At 45.6% G+C, this 15,818-nt stretch overlaps 1 protein-coding gene and 1 pseudogene across 3 annotated transcripts; both read right to left on the reverse strand.

The window, feature by feature from the left end:
* Nucleotides 1-14,179, reverse strand: part of LOC125895791 (hydroxylysine kinase-like) — an 84,492-nt pseudogene extending 70,313 nt beyond the window's left edge.
* On the reverse strand, nt 812-14,190 carry LOC125895790 (hydroxylysine kinase-like). Of its 3 annotated transcripts, XM_049587897.1 has the most exons (6): nt 14,053-14,184; nt 13,129-13,314; nt 3,521-3,829; nt 2,557-2,699; nt 1,717-1,897; nt 812-1,576 (listed from the first exon to the last, which is right to left on the reverse strand). In XM_049587897.1, exons 3-6 carry the CDS (start codon nt 3,822-3,824, stop codon nt 1,137-1,139), a joined length of 1,068 nt encoding a protein of 355 aa, XP_049443854.1. In that variant the 5' UTR covers nt 3,825-3,829; nt 13,129-13,314; nt 14,053-14,184; the 3' UTR covers nt 812-1,136. The 3 variants fall into 3 exon arrangements, with proteins under 3 accessions (XP_049443854.1, XP_049443857.1, XP_049443856.1); XM_049587900.1 differs by lacking the exon at nt 13,129-13,314 and having other exon boundaries at nt 14,053-14,190; XM_049587899.1 differs by lacking the exons at nt 13,129-13,314; nt 14,053-14,184 and adding an exon at nt 4,618-4,726.
* Nucleotides 14,191-15,818: the final 1,628 nt, after the last annotated feature.

Raw genomic sequence — 15,818 nt, forward strand, 5'->3', positions numbered from 1 at the left:
CAATCTTTTAATCCTCTCTCTTTCTACAAATCTTTAGTGTATTCTTTCCATATTTCGCCCACTTGTTAGCGAATAGTTAAAGAACCTCCATTAATCACACAATTTAAACGTGAGAATTCTCATTGACTGACCGTCACCTGTGTGTATACAGGTACATCACACCAAATTGTGAGAAAACAAGCGCAAATTTGCAATAGCTGTGACCAAATTTGCTATTATCATGCCATTAATGGATGAATCACGATTGTTCTTTCTGGCATAGTTACTTGAGGTCTCTAATTGCAGCATGTACATTTTCAGCATTTTTAGTCAAGGATTTTTTGAGTTGTTCACAAAAAGATTTGAATTGGTTAGTATAGCACCACCTATGGACGAATCGTGGGTATTCTTTGTGGTAAAGTTACTCATGGTTGTTGGTTGCAGTATGCATATTTTGAGCATTTTTGGTCAAGGACTTTTTGAGTTGTTCACAAAAAGCTTTGTGGACTGACCGACCGACCAACCGACCGACCGACCGACAAAGTGACTGAAAGAGCTGCGGGTCGCTGCTAAAAAGAAAAAGAAAAAAGTATTTTCTGTATTTGAAAATACAAAATACATATATTTTATTTTGATACATTTTCTGGCACCAGTATTTTACTTTGATACATTTATTTGAGGGCCTATGGAGCGTAACAAAAAGTTCAAGGTGTCGACCTGGCTTCTAAATTTCCCATATATATATATATATATATATATGTATATATTTGAAAAAACAAACAAACATGGCTCTTTAAGGAGTTTTTTTTGTTTATTAAAATAATTGGAGCAGTATAAAAAGGTTAACATCTGGACCCAGTTAAAGAAACACGCATTCTGAAAGTTAAGGTAGATTGTGTGTGTTGAAGTAGTGTAAATGCCATTGAACCCATCTTTTAAGGACTTTTGAGCACACTATACAGTATAAAGGATAAATACACACCCTCAGAATTCATACAAAACTCAACATTAAATCATCTTCACCAAAATGTGTTTATATGAGTGTAATACATGGATATAGGCACTTCGGTGAATTTAGGTGAAAATTACACTTCGATAAAAATGTCTCAGTGGAATCACCCTATTGTGCATTTAAAGCGTGAATGGCTACATATTTCTCACTTTCTGTCAGTGAATTGAGCAGCACTCTGAAACCACACCTTCTCCACCTGCTCCTTTCCGAGCTTCCAGAGTTGACGGAGAGTATGGACACCCCTCCTGGATGTAATCATCAGATACTCTTCATTTTCCGGATGCAACATCACGGAGTGACGAGCTAAAACCAGCGACTGGCAGAAGCGGGACAGCACCAGCACATAGAGACAATCTTTCTCTGCCTCGTTGAGGGGAAGGACACTTTCCCACCCTGCAAGGACAGGTCCACCCACATCTATGGGTTTTGGGTGCTCCGTCATCATGTACATGATAGCGATGGCCAGCTCATGGATGAAGTAGCCAGTGTTCATGTGCCCAAAGTCAAGGATGCCAGAAATCTTGTGGCCGTTACCCTCAGGTTGTACAAGCACATTGAGGTCACTGAAGTCACCATGGTTAATGCCTTAGAGATGGAATAAATGAAATATCACTCATGTATTCAGTAACATATCAGGTCTATGCTTACAGTAAACAAAGTGCCAATGAATGTTTGAACTTATCAGCTCCTGTATCTAAATCTTTATAAGTAAATATCATACTCACACTTGCGTAAATTGGAGCGTTTAGGGATCACAGAGGTCTTATACTGATGAATGACAGACTTCACAACCTCCTGAAGAGGATCTCCATCTAATAAGTGGACGTATGCCTCCAGGAGGGGAACACTTGACAGACTCCATATGAAATTCTCTCTCTGCAGCACGCCAAGATCAGGGTGCTCCAACTGGAAAAAAACAATAATAATAAGCGGAAGGCAGTAGAAAAAGACAGAACTGAAGATAGTGAAGTAAACATGTTTTGATTATCAAAACTTAGCAGCTCCAGAAGTCCAGCTTTATGTTTAATGAGCAGTGAAAGGTTAGGCGTTTATTATATACATTATCTGAATTAGATTCTGAAATAATGTAAACATGATAACAGTGAAGTAGCATAACAAAGTGGTGAGTAAATTGGTGACTTAAGAATTCCAATTCTAAACGACACAAGTACTGTCACTTTGCAGTATGTAAGGTTTAGGGGGATTTAGTGACATCTTGCTGTGAGGACTGGAGGTTGCAACCCTTCAGTGTTCATTGTTCAGGAGATTTACTGGGAGCAGAATTATCCGCAGGTCACTTCCTCTCCAAAACAAACAGACCCGGTGAACACACTAAAGCAGTGTCACAACATAATGCCAATGGCCCTATCAAGAGCAGGTGTTTGGTTTGTAAAAAACATACTTATTTTATTACATTCCATTTTTGCCAGTATATCCCCCTGAATGCTACACACTGGACCTTCAAGACAATTGTTATTGTCACAGCAATTCAGGGATTCAGATTTCATGCTATTACAAAACAAAGTAAATGATCTAAAAGTTTCACAGGGGTTTATCCACTGTACCTGGTGAAAGATTTTTTCCATCCTGGCTGCTGTCTTGCCAGCTTCATACAGTAACTGTGGTGTTAAAGGGACCTTGGAAATGGTGGTTCCAGGCAAATAAGTAAACAGTCGCACCAGGTACCTCTGAGGGCCATAGCCACAATCTGCCAAAGAAAAAGACAGGATTAGTGTAACAGCCATTCCCCTCACTGTTAGTCCTCATAAAGCATCAGCTTTACTCAGGGGTACATATCATTACTAGATGTGAATATCAAAGGGGGACTATGCCGTACTTTTAAAACACTCTAGCTATGTGTTTCTATGTCCTAAGTATTTTTGTCACTATTTTATTACAAAGTAAAATCGGATGGTTTGGTGACTCAGTGATCCAAGCTTGCAACTTAGATCACAGGTTAATCACATATAAGCAAGTGCAAACGTGCTCTTACAGCTGCAGTTAAGTTTCACGTCAAGCCCAGGCTGCCTGTCAGATTAGATGCTGAGAGGATGAGATGATTTCATGGTAGAAGCAGGACGTGGCAGCAGAGATTTTATTATTATCAGGATTTACTTGTACTTGTGTGCTTTTACTTTCAATACTTACTGTACTTTTAATATAATACAGTAACTTAGGATACTTAAATAGAGCAAATATCTGATACTTTTCCTCAAGTAATATTCTAGTAGGTGACTTTAACTGCTACTAAAGTCATTTTCTGGTAAGATATCTGTACTTTTCCTCAAGTATGGCTTTCAGGTTCTTCATCCACCATGGGGTATTTCAGAAATCCTCCTCCACCAAAGCCTCCAGCTGATTCAGCTGAGCATACACATTTACATACATCCTAGGTACCTCCTATACATCACAAAGGTATTTACAACACAACCTGCATGTTTCACACATGGGTCATGAGTGAATGTTGACAGAGAAAATGCAATAAAGGTGCAGGTGCATCAGGCCTGACCCATGTGACTGGTCTCATACCTGTTTCTTCCAGGCTCATGAGCTGTCCTGAGGTGGTGGGCACGACTGTTTGGACAGGAAGTCCATTCTGGTGGAGGACAGACATAGCATATGTCTGCACCTCAATCAGGGTGGGGTTCTCACTGTCTTCTGAGTTCATTATCTTCAGGGCGTACTCGCCACCCTCAGCGGGCGCCACATAGAAGTTCTGGTCATCATAGCTCGGCAGAGAGTGGATTTCTGATGGTGTCAGTTTGAAGAGCCTCTTCATCATCTCAGTCACCTGAGACTGGCTGAAGTGGGGCTGGGCATGATTATCTGACATTATTGCTGAAAGAAAACAACACGGAAAAGGATTTTGTTTACGGATATTTACAAAAGCATCATAACCCGTAGTAAATTGACTGACTCCATTGTATATATATATATATATATATATGGCCTCTTGGACCATTTATCTCAGAACTGATTAGCTACTGCTTTAGCATTAAAATATATCATATTAAAATAGCCTATATTATTATTATTATTATTATTATTATTATTATTGTTGTTGTTGTTGTTGTTATTATCATTATTATTATTACTGTCCCCGTACTGTACAAACTGTAAGTAAATCTTATTCCTGACTATGTGACGTCGCCATTAATGTGTTTCTATTTAAAATATTGATTTTTTTTTGGATGCCATCTAGGCTGTTTTTCTTCGTTTTGTTTTTTTAAAGTCTATATTTTGCTTTACAAAAACGTGAAAAGGCAGCTGTGACCAAGCTATCATGAGGTGAGTAGCACTGCAAGCATAATTAATAGCGATATACTTCAGTTTGTCTGTGTGTTTTTGTATGTGTGGCACCACACATGTGCGAGTGGGGTTGGTACAATGGTTAGATTTATAAACAACCCAATGGAAGCCAGACAACGCCACCCTGGGAATTTCGCCCAGGAAATAGTTTCGTACCAATACAAGGCACACAGGTTAGTTTTACTTGAGGCGGGAGACGTGGTTCTGGTTAAAATACAATATGCTTTATTACAAAAGTTATTAAAAATACCTAATAAAAATACCATGCATACAGGGATGTGAAGGGAAGGGAGGACACTAACAGGGATAGAGCTTACCAGTGGAGGGGAATGGGGCAATGAGGAGGTGAGAGGGATCCCAGAAAAGGAGCACCCCAGTCACTCGTGTCACTCACGACGCAAACACACAACAGGGAAACCAAATGAAAACTGGGGGTTGCACAGCACACAAAAGGGGACACCACCACCAGGGCACCAAGACCACCATCGTAAGCTTCCAGCACCTGAAAGGAGGGGAAACGATTATCGGGGTGAACTCAAATAATCAGATCACCACTAAACAAAAATAAATACAAAGCTTTTAACAAAGGGGCAGCGACCAAGTTTACAACTTAACCAAATTAACAAAATAATTTAGCTGCCATAAATATTTCAAAACAATTTAACAAGAACACTGTACACAAAATAATCAGAATTATTCAAACACAATATAAATGGCACTTGATCAAAATCAAGTTAACATGACATCAGATAACCAAAACAAAAATAACTGAAACTAATCAATTCAGTGCACCTCCAGTGGTGACAAAACAAGCAAATGGGAAGCCAATAAACAAAAATGAGAAAATAAGGGAGTTAACCCCGCAGCTCACACACATAAAATATGGGCCTGAGGAAAATGGGCTGCGAACGTCAGCATATACAGTTCGTTTGTTTTAGCTGCACGAGCCTCCTATCAACGCCAGCATAGTTGACACTGGCAGAAGCAAGGCAGGAAAGCCACAGCCCAGAGGCAAGGGGGGCGACAAGATGGGCCCAGAGGGCGACAAGATGGGCACTGCCCTCCTATATAGCGTGGCCTCAGGTGCTGATTGGTTAATGTGCTGAGGGGAGAGCAAGGTGGTACACTCGTCATGAGAGCAGGGATGATGCATCTCATCCTGCTACAATCTACCCCCCCTTATTGCATCGTCGCCCCGACGATGTAGCAATCAAGGCCAATGCTACCAATGCTAGTTCCATGGTCTAAAGAGAGCTGAAACTGCATTTGAAACAGAGCCAGAAGAATTTACAGCCCCACGTACCAACTCTCTGGCAGAGCTTGGGAGATGGTGGATGTTGGGGTGTTGACCTGCGTGCCGTACGGCGCACTGCCAGTTATCTGGGGTCAGGGTAAGTGGCTGGTGGGACGGCCAATTGGGCAGATGGCAAGTCTGCCACCGCAGCGGGGGCCACAGAAGGGCCTGACACTGTTGGAACTGGGTCCACTTGTGGGAGCAGCAACTGAGGAGTGGTTTGGGTCACTGCAGCTGTTCGAACTGGGGTGGCATAAGGGGCCTCATGCCTCAACATGAGCAAATCACCATCACCAGGTAGTTCATCTTCCGACTGTGGCTGATCAGGAGGGGGTGAAAGAGGGGCAGCAGCGCCATGCGGAGCACCAGCCCCAACCACAGCCTTTAGCAGTGTCCGGTGGACCTGTTTGACTTTGGTCTGGTCGTCGGCAGGGGCAATGGTATACACAGAGCCTCCCTCTTTTGGTGCTTTTAAGACCCTGTATAATACAGGCCCCCACAGATCTTGGATCTTATGACGCCTTTACACTGAAGTCCTGCAGCCACAACCATTGGCCCTCCTGCAGTGGAGCATCTCGAACATGCCGGTCGTAGTTGTTCTTCTAGCGTTCAGCTGCGACCCTCAGCCTCTCCCGGGTGCCTTCGAAGGCAATCTGTAAGTGGGTCTGGTGCTCCTGTATCCACTCATTGACATAGCCACTGACCGGATCCTGGACTTGACCCAATAAGAAATCGACTGGGAGCCTGGGCTCCTGCCTGAACATCAGCAAGAACGGGGATTCACCGGTTGCCTGGTGGGGGGTGGTGTTGTAAGAGTATAAGAGCTGAAGCAAACAGGAGTGCCAGTCCTGCTTCCGAGAGACAGGCAGGGTACACAGCAAGTTTGTGAAGGGTTCGATTAAACCATTTGCACTGCCCATTGCCAGCCTGATGGTACGGGTGGTATGGGATTTCTCAGTGCCATAGAGGTTACAAAGCTGCTGAATCAGACCACTTTCAAAGTTGTGGCCCTGGTCTGAATGTATACGGCGGGACACCAAACTTACAGAACCATTCCGTGACCAGAACTTGAGCCACAGTGGAGGCTCGTTGGTCACAGGTGGGAATGGCCAGTGTGTATTTACTGAAATGTCAGTCATAACAAGGACGTTTTCCAACCCAGTACGGGTGGGCTCCAACACCGTGTAGTCCATGGCCACGATTTCGTTAGGCCGAGATGCCAGCAAATGCCCCATGAAGCTTTGAGCAGCGGGCTGGGTCACCTTGGTGCCTGTGCCTCTGGTGGACCTCTGTCAGAACCTCTTCTTTCAAGGCAGCAGGCAACAGCAGCTGGAAAACTGCCTCAGCACCATCTGGGCGAAAGACCTGACGATACAAAGTTCCATTCCTCTCAACCAGGCGATCCCATTGGCGGAGGAGGGCCAAAACAGGCTGCGATAGCCGTTTGCGCTCCTCATGGTTTGGACGCCGCTTCTGTGTCCAGAACATCAAGACTTCCCGAATTACAGGGTCAGCCTGCTGGAGTGTGCAGATGTCAGAAGGGGCATGATGAGGCAGAGCTAAAACGGCAGCTTGGGTTGCCTTGGACCCTTAAACCTGCAAGACTTGCTGCAAGGGTTCCGGAAGTGACGTGCCAGGGAGAATGGCTTCCATGTTCTGTGCACCAGGAGAATGCTGACGGGACAAGGTATCAGCATTCTGGTTAACCTTTCCCGAGCGGTATTTGACCTCAAAATCAAATGCTGCAAGCTGGGCTGCCCAGCGTTGTTCTGTGGCACCAGGCTTGGCGGAGGACAGGTGGCTAAGAGCATTGTTGTCTATGTAGACAACACACTTATGGCCAAGCAGATACTCCCTGAATTTCTCAGTCATGGCCCACTTGAGTGCCAAAAACTCCAACTTCATGGAGCTATAGTTAGCCATGTTGCGCTCAGTGGGCCTCAGACCTCTGCTTGCATAAGCGATGGGCCTCACCTTACCATCCTGCTCCTGTGACAGCACTGCTCCCAAGCCACCATGACTTGCGTCAACCTCCAGGATGGAAGGGAGGGAGAAGTCGGCGTAAGCCAACACAGGTGCAGTGGTAAGCTTTGTTTTAAGGGCCTCAAAACTGCTGTGACACTGCTCAGACCAGTTCCAGCAAAAGCATGCTCTGCCCTCTCCCTCGACTTGGTGCCTCCCCACTCAGCCACCAGCCTGTATAGAGGGGCAGCCAACTTGGCAAAACCTTCCACAAACCGGCGGTAGTAAATGGCAAAGCGAAGGAACGACCGCAGTTTACAGATGGTAGTTGGAGGCTGCCAGTTGGCTACCACCTCCACTTTGCTGGGATCTGTGGAGACACCCTTGTCGGAAATCACATGCCCCAAGTAGCGCACCTCCTGCTGGAAAAAAGATGCACTTGGTGAGCTTTGCCTTTAACCCCTCCTGCTGCAGCTGCCCCAGCACCACCTCCAACCTCTCCAGGTGTTGCTTAACCGTGGAGGAGAAAACCACGATGTCATCAAGATACAGTGGTGGAAAAAAGTTTTCGGACACCCTTAAAATTTTACACAACCTCAAATATTATCATGAAATATTTGTGGAAAAATCTTTTTTGTGTTTCAAAAGGTGTGGCTGCATTAGACAGATACAAACAAATACAAATTCTATTTTTTTGTTTATTGTTTACAAGAAAAAACAAAACTAAATTCTTGACAGTTTCAATATGTCAGTTCTCAACATTGTCGGTATCAAAGTCAACAAATGACCAACACCAGCAGCACTCATGCATCCCCAAACCATGATATTGCCTCAACCATGCTTGACAGTAGGTACTGTACATGCTGGAGATAATGCTTCACTTGGCCTTCTGCGTACCCTCACATTAGTAGGAGGAAGATAAAGCTGGAAACTGGACTCATCTGACCACAAAATCTTCTTCCAATTCCTGGCTGTCCAGTTCTTGTGTGCCTGGGCCCAACGACGCCGGGCTAACCTCTGTCTCTCATTGATCAGGGGCTTCTTGATAGCCTTGTAGGACCTTAAGCCATGATCTAAAAGTCGGCCACGTACAGTGCGGGTGGAACACTGGACACCAGTTTGGTTTGACCACTGCTGCTGAAGCTCTTGTGATGTCATTCGGCGGTTTTGCCTGCACATGCGGATCAGGATGCGGTCATTTCTTGCTGAAGAAACCCTTGGACGCCCAGATCTTGGTTTGTCTTCCAGGCTGTTGGTTCGTCTGTATTTCTGCAGAGTGTATCCAACTGCTGAAGGACTGCATCTGCACTTCCTGGCTATCTGGCGGCAGCTGTATCCTTCCTGGCTGAGAATCTTTATCTTCAGGCGTGTTTCCTACGTTAGGTTCCTTGTTTTAGCCATTTTTGTGTCTGAAGAACTTTCAAATGTGCTGGCTTTATGTAGACACGAAGCTTGGCAACAAAAATTGTGTCTTAATAAAAAGAACGACCTTCATCACTGGTACCAAAATGACCCAATACTCAAAATTTCTTATGTATTTTTATGGAACCAATCAAGTTTAAGTTTTTAATGGCTTTTTTAGGATTTATTTAGTATTTTGGCTGTGACTGTACTAAAAGAAATTGCACTTGAAGACATAAGAGTGATTCTTAATGCAATATTTCACAAATGCATGGGGTGTCCGAAAACTTTTTTCCACCACTGTATATTAGCAAGGATTGGCATTATTGGTCCCCAAAAATCCATTGCATCAATCTCTGGAAGGTGCTGGGAGCGTTGCAGAGTCCAAAGGGCACGCGATTCCACTCGAAGAGGCCAAATGGAGTGCAGAACGCTGTTTTGGGCCGGTCTGTCTCGGTTGTATCCGCTGGCGAGGTCCATGGTGGAAAACCAGCGGGCACCTGTCAAGGCATCAAGAGACTCCTCGATGCGAGGGAGAGGAAATGCGTCTTTTCTGGTCTTGTTGTTCAGTGGCCTAGAGTCAACGCACATGCGGAGACTGCCGTCTTTCTTTTTAACCAGCACGATGGGGGACGCATAAGGGCTGCTGCTCTCTCTGACTGCCTGGGCCTCCAGCTATTTGTTAATATGCTCTTTCAGGAGGAATGCGCCTGTAGCGCTGGCGGACAGGAACATCGTCCACAAGAGCAATGTCGTGGGCAATCAAGTTGGTGCAGCCAAGGTCCCCATCATGAGCAGAAAAGACAGGAGTATACTTTGTGAGGAGAGACCTGACCTTACTCTGCTCTCCAGCAGGCAAGGAGGACAAATTCATGGCTGCTATCTGCTCTGGGACAGAAGCAGAAGCCGACTGGGATATCACTGTGACCACACTAGATGGCACTTCTGTGACCCCAGCAGGCATGCTCACAATGCTTACCTCATGCAAACTGCCAACAACAGTACGGGGGTAGAGCAACACGTCGGTGGAACCTACATTCACTATGGGAATGTAGGCTCTGCCCCTTTCCACCCAGACCAAAGCAGGAGAGGCAAGCAGTACGGCAGGAAGGCCAGAGTCCAAGGGCTCAAACAGCGTGGTGGTACCAGAGTACTGTTTTGAGCATGTGGCCACAACAATCTTCATCACACCACCAGGGATCCGACATGCCTTCCTGCCACGCACCCTGACCTTACCCAAGACATGCTGATGTAGGGCTGCTCGATTATGGAAAAAATCATAATCACAATTATTTTGGTCAGTATTGAAATCATGATTATTTACACGATTATGTCTTTAAATTTGGAACAGCATTTATTGAACATGTTTGGAACAGCATTTATTGAACATGTTAAAAAACACTCTCCTGTGAAATATATAAAAATATCTTGTAATGTAGTAGCAGGGTCCGACATTAAGGTTTTTTTCCTTTTTTTCCACACCGGGGACTCCACGGCACTGGCCGTTTGGCCGTGGTATAATTCCTGCCCTGCGATTAGAAATAATAAAAATAAAAATCCGAGTCGGTGCTGCTTGCCCGATTGGGCATGTCTGCGCAGGGACTGCTGGCCCACGGATATTTTTACTTGCCCGGGCATTGGGCAACCGTTCATGTCGGACCCTAAACTGTTGTAGGCTACTGCACTCAATCCTTTGAAAACAAGAAATAAATAAAATACAATACAATAAGAGACAGATACTTCAATAAATGAAGTGGTTCTACCTTTTTTAATCAACCAAGCGACGCTGCTCAGCCTCACCCTCTGTCATCTTTACACGTGCTTAAATCGCCAGCCTAGATCTCCACTCTACACACACGCGGGGGCGGGGGTGTAGCGGTTGAGTTGCGCATACACGTCTCAGAACAGAAACACCAAATAATCGTTTTTCCTCGATTATATGAATTTTGAGATTGTCTGGAGCCAAAATCGTAATCACGATTAAAATTCGATTAACTGAACAGCCCTATGCTGATGGGCCTGCACAGTGGCCTGGTGGCACTTCTGCAGTGCCTGCACAACTGACTCTGGTGCCTCGGACACAGAGGGCAAGTCGAACAGGGCCAAGCCGTGCTGCCCAAAGAGCTCACGGTAACACCTACGGATTACATTCATCCCTAAAACACCAGGGACCTGGGCAGAAACACCTCCAGGGGGGTCCTTGACCACTAACACCCCACACCGCGGCATCAATTTACCACAGAGCTTAATTTCAAGCTCCAAGTAGTCAATGTAGGGGATGGCTAGCCCATTGGCTGCCCTGAGCTGCAACCAGTGGCAAGACTGAAGCTTCTCTTGCCCCCCAGGCTCAAAAAGCTGGTGGAAGAAGCTCTCTGTTATGGTAGACACCATGGAACCAGTATCTATCAAGGTACATTAACTCCACCCATGCTTACATCCAAATGAGGACAAGATGACATAAGCTTGGACACCTCTTTGGAATCACCCAAAACTACTTCTGAGCCAGTGGCTGCACCCCCCAAAGTGTGGCTCTGCAATTTGGCGGGCGCTAGTTTTCCGAAGGCTGAGTAGCATGGGGCTGCCTGCGCAACTGTTGCGCAGGTAAAGAAGGCTGAGTGCGAGGAGCAGTACGAACCCCATCGCACTCTCTGGCGAAATGACCAGGGTGCTGACATCGACTACAGATGATGGGGCCACGATGAGAAGAGCGACTGGGCTGATGAGAACTCTGCAAGTGAGAAATGCTTTGAGTGAGTTGGTTAAGCTGCTCTTGCTCGAGTTTAAGCATCTCCCTCATCTCACTCAGCTCAGACACATGGAGTGGGTTAGCTACCCCCTGATGACCACTTTTGACTCCATACTGAAGGCCAAGAACTGAGGGGACAGAGTGACCGGTCCCTAGCGCCTCCTGGCAAACCCTCACGCTCCCACCTGATCGCCTCACCCCGGACCTCAAGCAATGTAGCAGTAGGCTGCCTGCACACAAACTGTTTTAATTCGCGGCAGAGAGCACCATCAATAACATGCTCAACAAATTGATCGTGTAGCAAGACCTCAGCGTTTGGCATGTCACTAGGCGCACGCTGTTTTACAGATGCCATGAGACTTATTAACGCAAGAGAGAACTCTTGCAGGGTCTCCCCATCTTGCTGTTGTCTGGAGAAGAAAGCCTCTTGCAAGGCTACGTAAGAGTCAGAACAACCATAAAGCTCTTGCAACACAGCAATTATCTTGGCTGGGTCTCCCCGTTCCGCACTAGAACGGAATTTGATCTCCTCACGAGCCTCTCCCTCAAGGTGATCAAACAAGAAAAATGCCTGATCGGATGTAGACAAATGACGCGTGCTCTCATGCAAGTCTGTACCTCTTCAACCCACTCAGCTAACCCTATACCTGTTCTTCCCCTGAACATAGGATATCTACTGTCTCTGGGCACAAACACGAGTCTCTCTGTTAAAGGGGCACTAGCAGTAGAAGGAGCAGTGGGGGGCACAGCAGAAGTAGAAGGCACGGCACTAGGACTAGGCACGGCCGCAGCCTGTTCCTGTCGCAGCCTCTCATTATCTGCTCTCAACTGTACAACTAAATCCTCAAATCTTGCAACTCTCCTCCATAGCTACACCTGGACCAAGTAAAGTGGAGACACAAGTTCAAATATGATGGGGCAGCAGGGCAAAATGAGAACGGAGAAAACAGTTCGGATCCTCACCAGGACTCTGAATAGTCCACACGAAACCAACTGCCGCTTTGCTTCTGGACAAAATGTGAAACATCTAAGACAGTTTTTACCAAGGGCCAAAGTAAAAATGAGGGAGATAAGGGGGGAGGAAAAAAAAAAAAAAAAAAAAAAGGGAATACACGTCTCCACACTCAAAGTAAATCCTTCCGACAACGCCAGAATGTGGCACCACACACGTCTGAGTGGGGTTGGTACAATGGTTAGATTTATAAACAACCCAATGGAAGCCAGACAATGCCACCCTGGGAATTTCCCAGGAAATAGTTATAGTACCAATACAAAGCACACAGGTTAGTTTTACTTGAGGCGGAGACGTGGTTCTGGTTAAAATACAATATGCTTTATTACAAAAGTTATTAAAAATACTTAATAAAAATACCATGCATACAGGGATGTGAAGGGAAGGAGGACACTAACAGGGATAGAGCTTACCAGTGGAGGGGAATGGGGCAATGAGGAGGTGAGAGGATCCCAGGAAAAGGAGCACCCCAGTCACCTGTGTCACTCACATACGCAAACACACAACAGGGAAACCAAATGAAAACTGGGGGTTGCACAGCACACAAAAGGGGACACCACCACCAGGGCACCAAGACCACCATCGTAAGTTTCCAGCACCTGAAAGGAGGGGAAACGATTATCGGGGTGAACTCAAATAATCAAATCACCACTAAACAAAAATAGATACAAAGCTTTTAACAAAGGGGCAGCGACCAAGTTTACAACTTAACCAAATTAACAAAATAATTTAGCTGCCATAAATATTTCAAAACAATTTAACAAGAACAATGTACCCAAAATAATCAGAATTATTCAAACACAATATAAATGGCACTTGATCAAAATCAATCAACATGACATCAGATAACCAAAACAAAAATAATTGAAACTAATCAATTCACCTCCAGTGGTGACAAAACAAGCAAATGGGAAGCCAATAAACAAAAATGAGAAAATAAGGAGTTAACCCGCAGCTCACACACATAAAATATGGGCCTGAGGAAAATGGGCGAACGTCAGCATATACAGTTCGTTTGTTTTAGCTGCACAAGCCTCCTATCAACACCAGCATAGCTGACACCGGCAGAAACAAGGCAGGAAAGCCACAGCCCAGAGGCAAGGCACGGCAAATGGCGGTGTACACCAGTCAGTGCAAAGCAGCAGCAAAGAACAGCAAAACAGGAGCAAAGCAAAGCAGACCCAAGCAAAGCAGCAGTGGTTCCCAATCAGCAGCGTCACATGGCCCACCTGTCAGTGTCTGCCATAAATAAAAAGAAATAAACTAAATTAATACAAAAGACACACTAAATGTTAAGGGTGAGAGCAGAGAGACAGGTTGACATGTGCTGTACATACCGATCAGGCTGCGTCAGACCGCATGCGGGAGAGGAGATGAGAGTTTCACGCTCGGATGGCTGCGGTTGCAAACCGCGGCCGCCAATAAGCCACGTGCGCCGGAACGGAGATTCCCCGTGAGCGGTTACGTCGGCACGGTGTCGGACAATCCGACGTCTGAAACCAAACATAGCGACCAATATAATAACGTGCCGAATCAGGCGAAATCAGGTACCAAAGCAAGACAGCTACTATCACATTACCTGCACCAGCAACGGTGGGAAGGAGGAAGTGAGGCGACCAGGAAGTGGGCGGGCCTCAGAGCCAAAGAGACAGAGGGCGACAAGATGGGCATTGCCCTCCTACAGAGAGAGAGAGGCCTCAGGTGCTGATTGGTTAATGTGCTGAGGGGAGCGCAAGGTGCTCCCCTCAGCACATTAACCCCTTGCATATATAGCAGGATGAGATAATGCATCTCATCCTGCTATATATGCAAGCAGTCTGCTGGTCTGCTGACAGTCCAAAATGGCGGCGGTAGGACGAAACCATGGGCGAGTCTGTTGCTATGGGGTTGCTATTGAGTTTCGCCTCTTGGTATCCATGCTCTTTGGATAAACGGAGTTATAGGCAGCCGACGTCCCCGGGTACGTCCCATGTCCCTTAAAATTACTGCTAACCACCTAACCTAGCCACTTTACCTAACTGTTTAGTCCCTCCCACTTAGGAAAACATTTAAGGAGTCAGGAGTTAGGAGTGAGGGGCGAGGATTGCTGATAAGAGACGAGACGGCCTTACTCTGAAGCGTCACGTCCTATTCTGGTGACGGCGGCACCTATGGGCGGCACAGCTGCATCTGCTGCATAACGGAGCCAGCGTTTGGCGTACATCCCAAGTCCCATTATGTTCGCTGATCAAAGCCTGAATAAGACATCAGACCTGTCAGTCTACCTCAATCAATTCAATTTCATTTATAAAGCCCAATATCACAAATAACAATTTGCCTCACAGGGCTTTCCAGCATACAACATCCCTCTGTCCTTAGGACCTCACAGCGGATAAGGAAAAACTCCGCAAAAAAAAAAAAAAAAAAACTTTAACGGGGAAAAAAACGGTAGAAACCTCAGGAAGAGCACGAGGAGGGATCCCTCTTCCAGGACAGACAGACGTGCAATAGATGTCGTACAGAACAGATCAACATAATAAATTAACAGTAATCCGTATGACACAATGAGACAGAAAGAGAGAGACAGACAGAGAGAGATGCAGGACAGACGGTAATGACAGTTTACAACAACATTAATGAAAGTAGTAATAATAATTAATATTACCTACAGCCTATTAAACATTATTCCACTCACATGACATACAGGACAATTAATGATGGGAAAATGTGTTTGTGTGTGTGTGTGTGTGTGTGTGTGTGTGTGTGTGTGTGTGTGTGTGTGTGTGTGTGGTGTTCTAGCCTATCACTCGAGCAGCTGCACATTTAACAGCCACACATCACAGACAGTCCGCTGAACAACGCAACGGGTTGTGAATGAAATAAACTTAATAACAACATGACAGTCTTGCAGGAAATATCATTAACGTTACTCTTTGTAGTCACGTAGGCATGTGAATTACAGCGTTTCATTGCAAAGAATGCATGTAACGGGTACACTTGCGCTGTTTCTCCGCCATCTCGTTCAAATGAGACAGACGTAGGGCAGGGGCGGGTATTTATACGTCATGGCCTCAAGCTGAAAAAGACTTCCTGTTAGGAACCTCTAGTGTTACCTTACTCATCG

Source organism: Epinephelus fuscoguttatus, linkage group LG10, assembly GCF_011397635.1.
Source record: "Epinephelus fuscoguttatus linkage group LG10, E.fuscoguttatus.final_Chr_v1".
NCBI classification, from domain to species: domain Eukaryota; kingdom Metazoa; phylum Chordata; class Actinopteri; order Perciformes; family Serranidae; genus Epinephelus; species Epinephelus fuscoguttatus.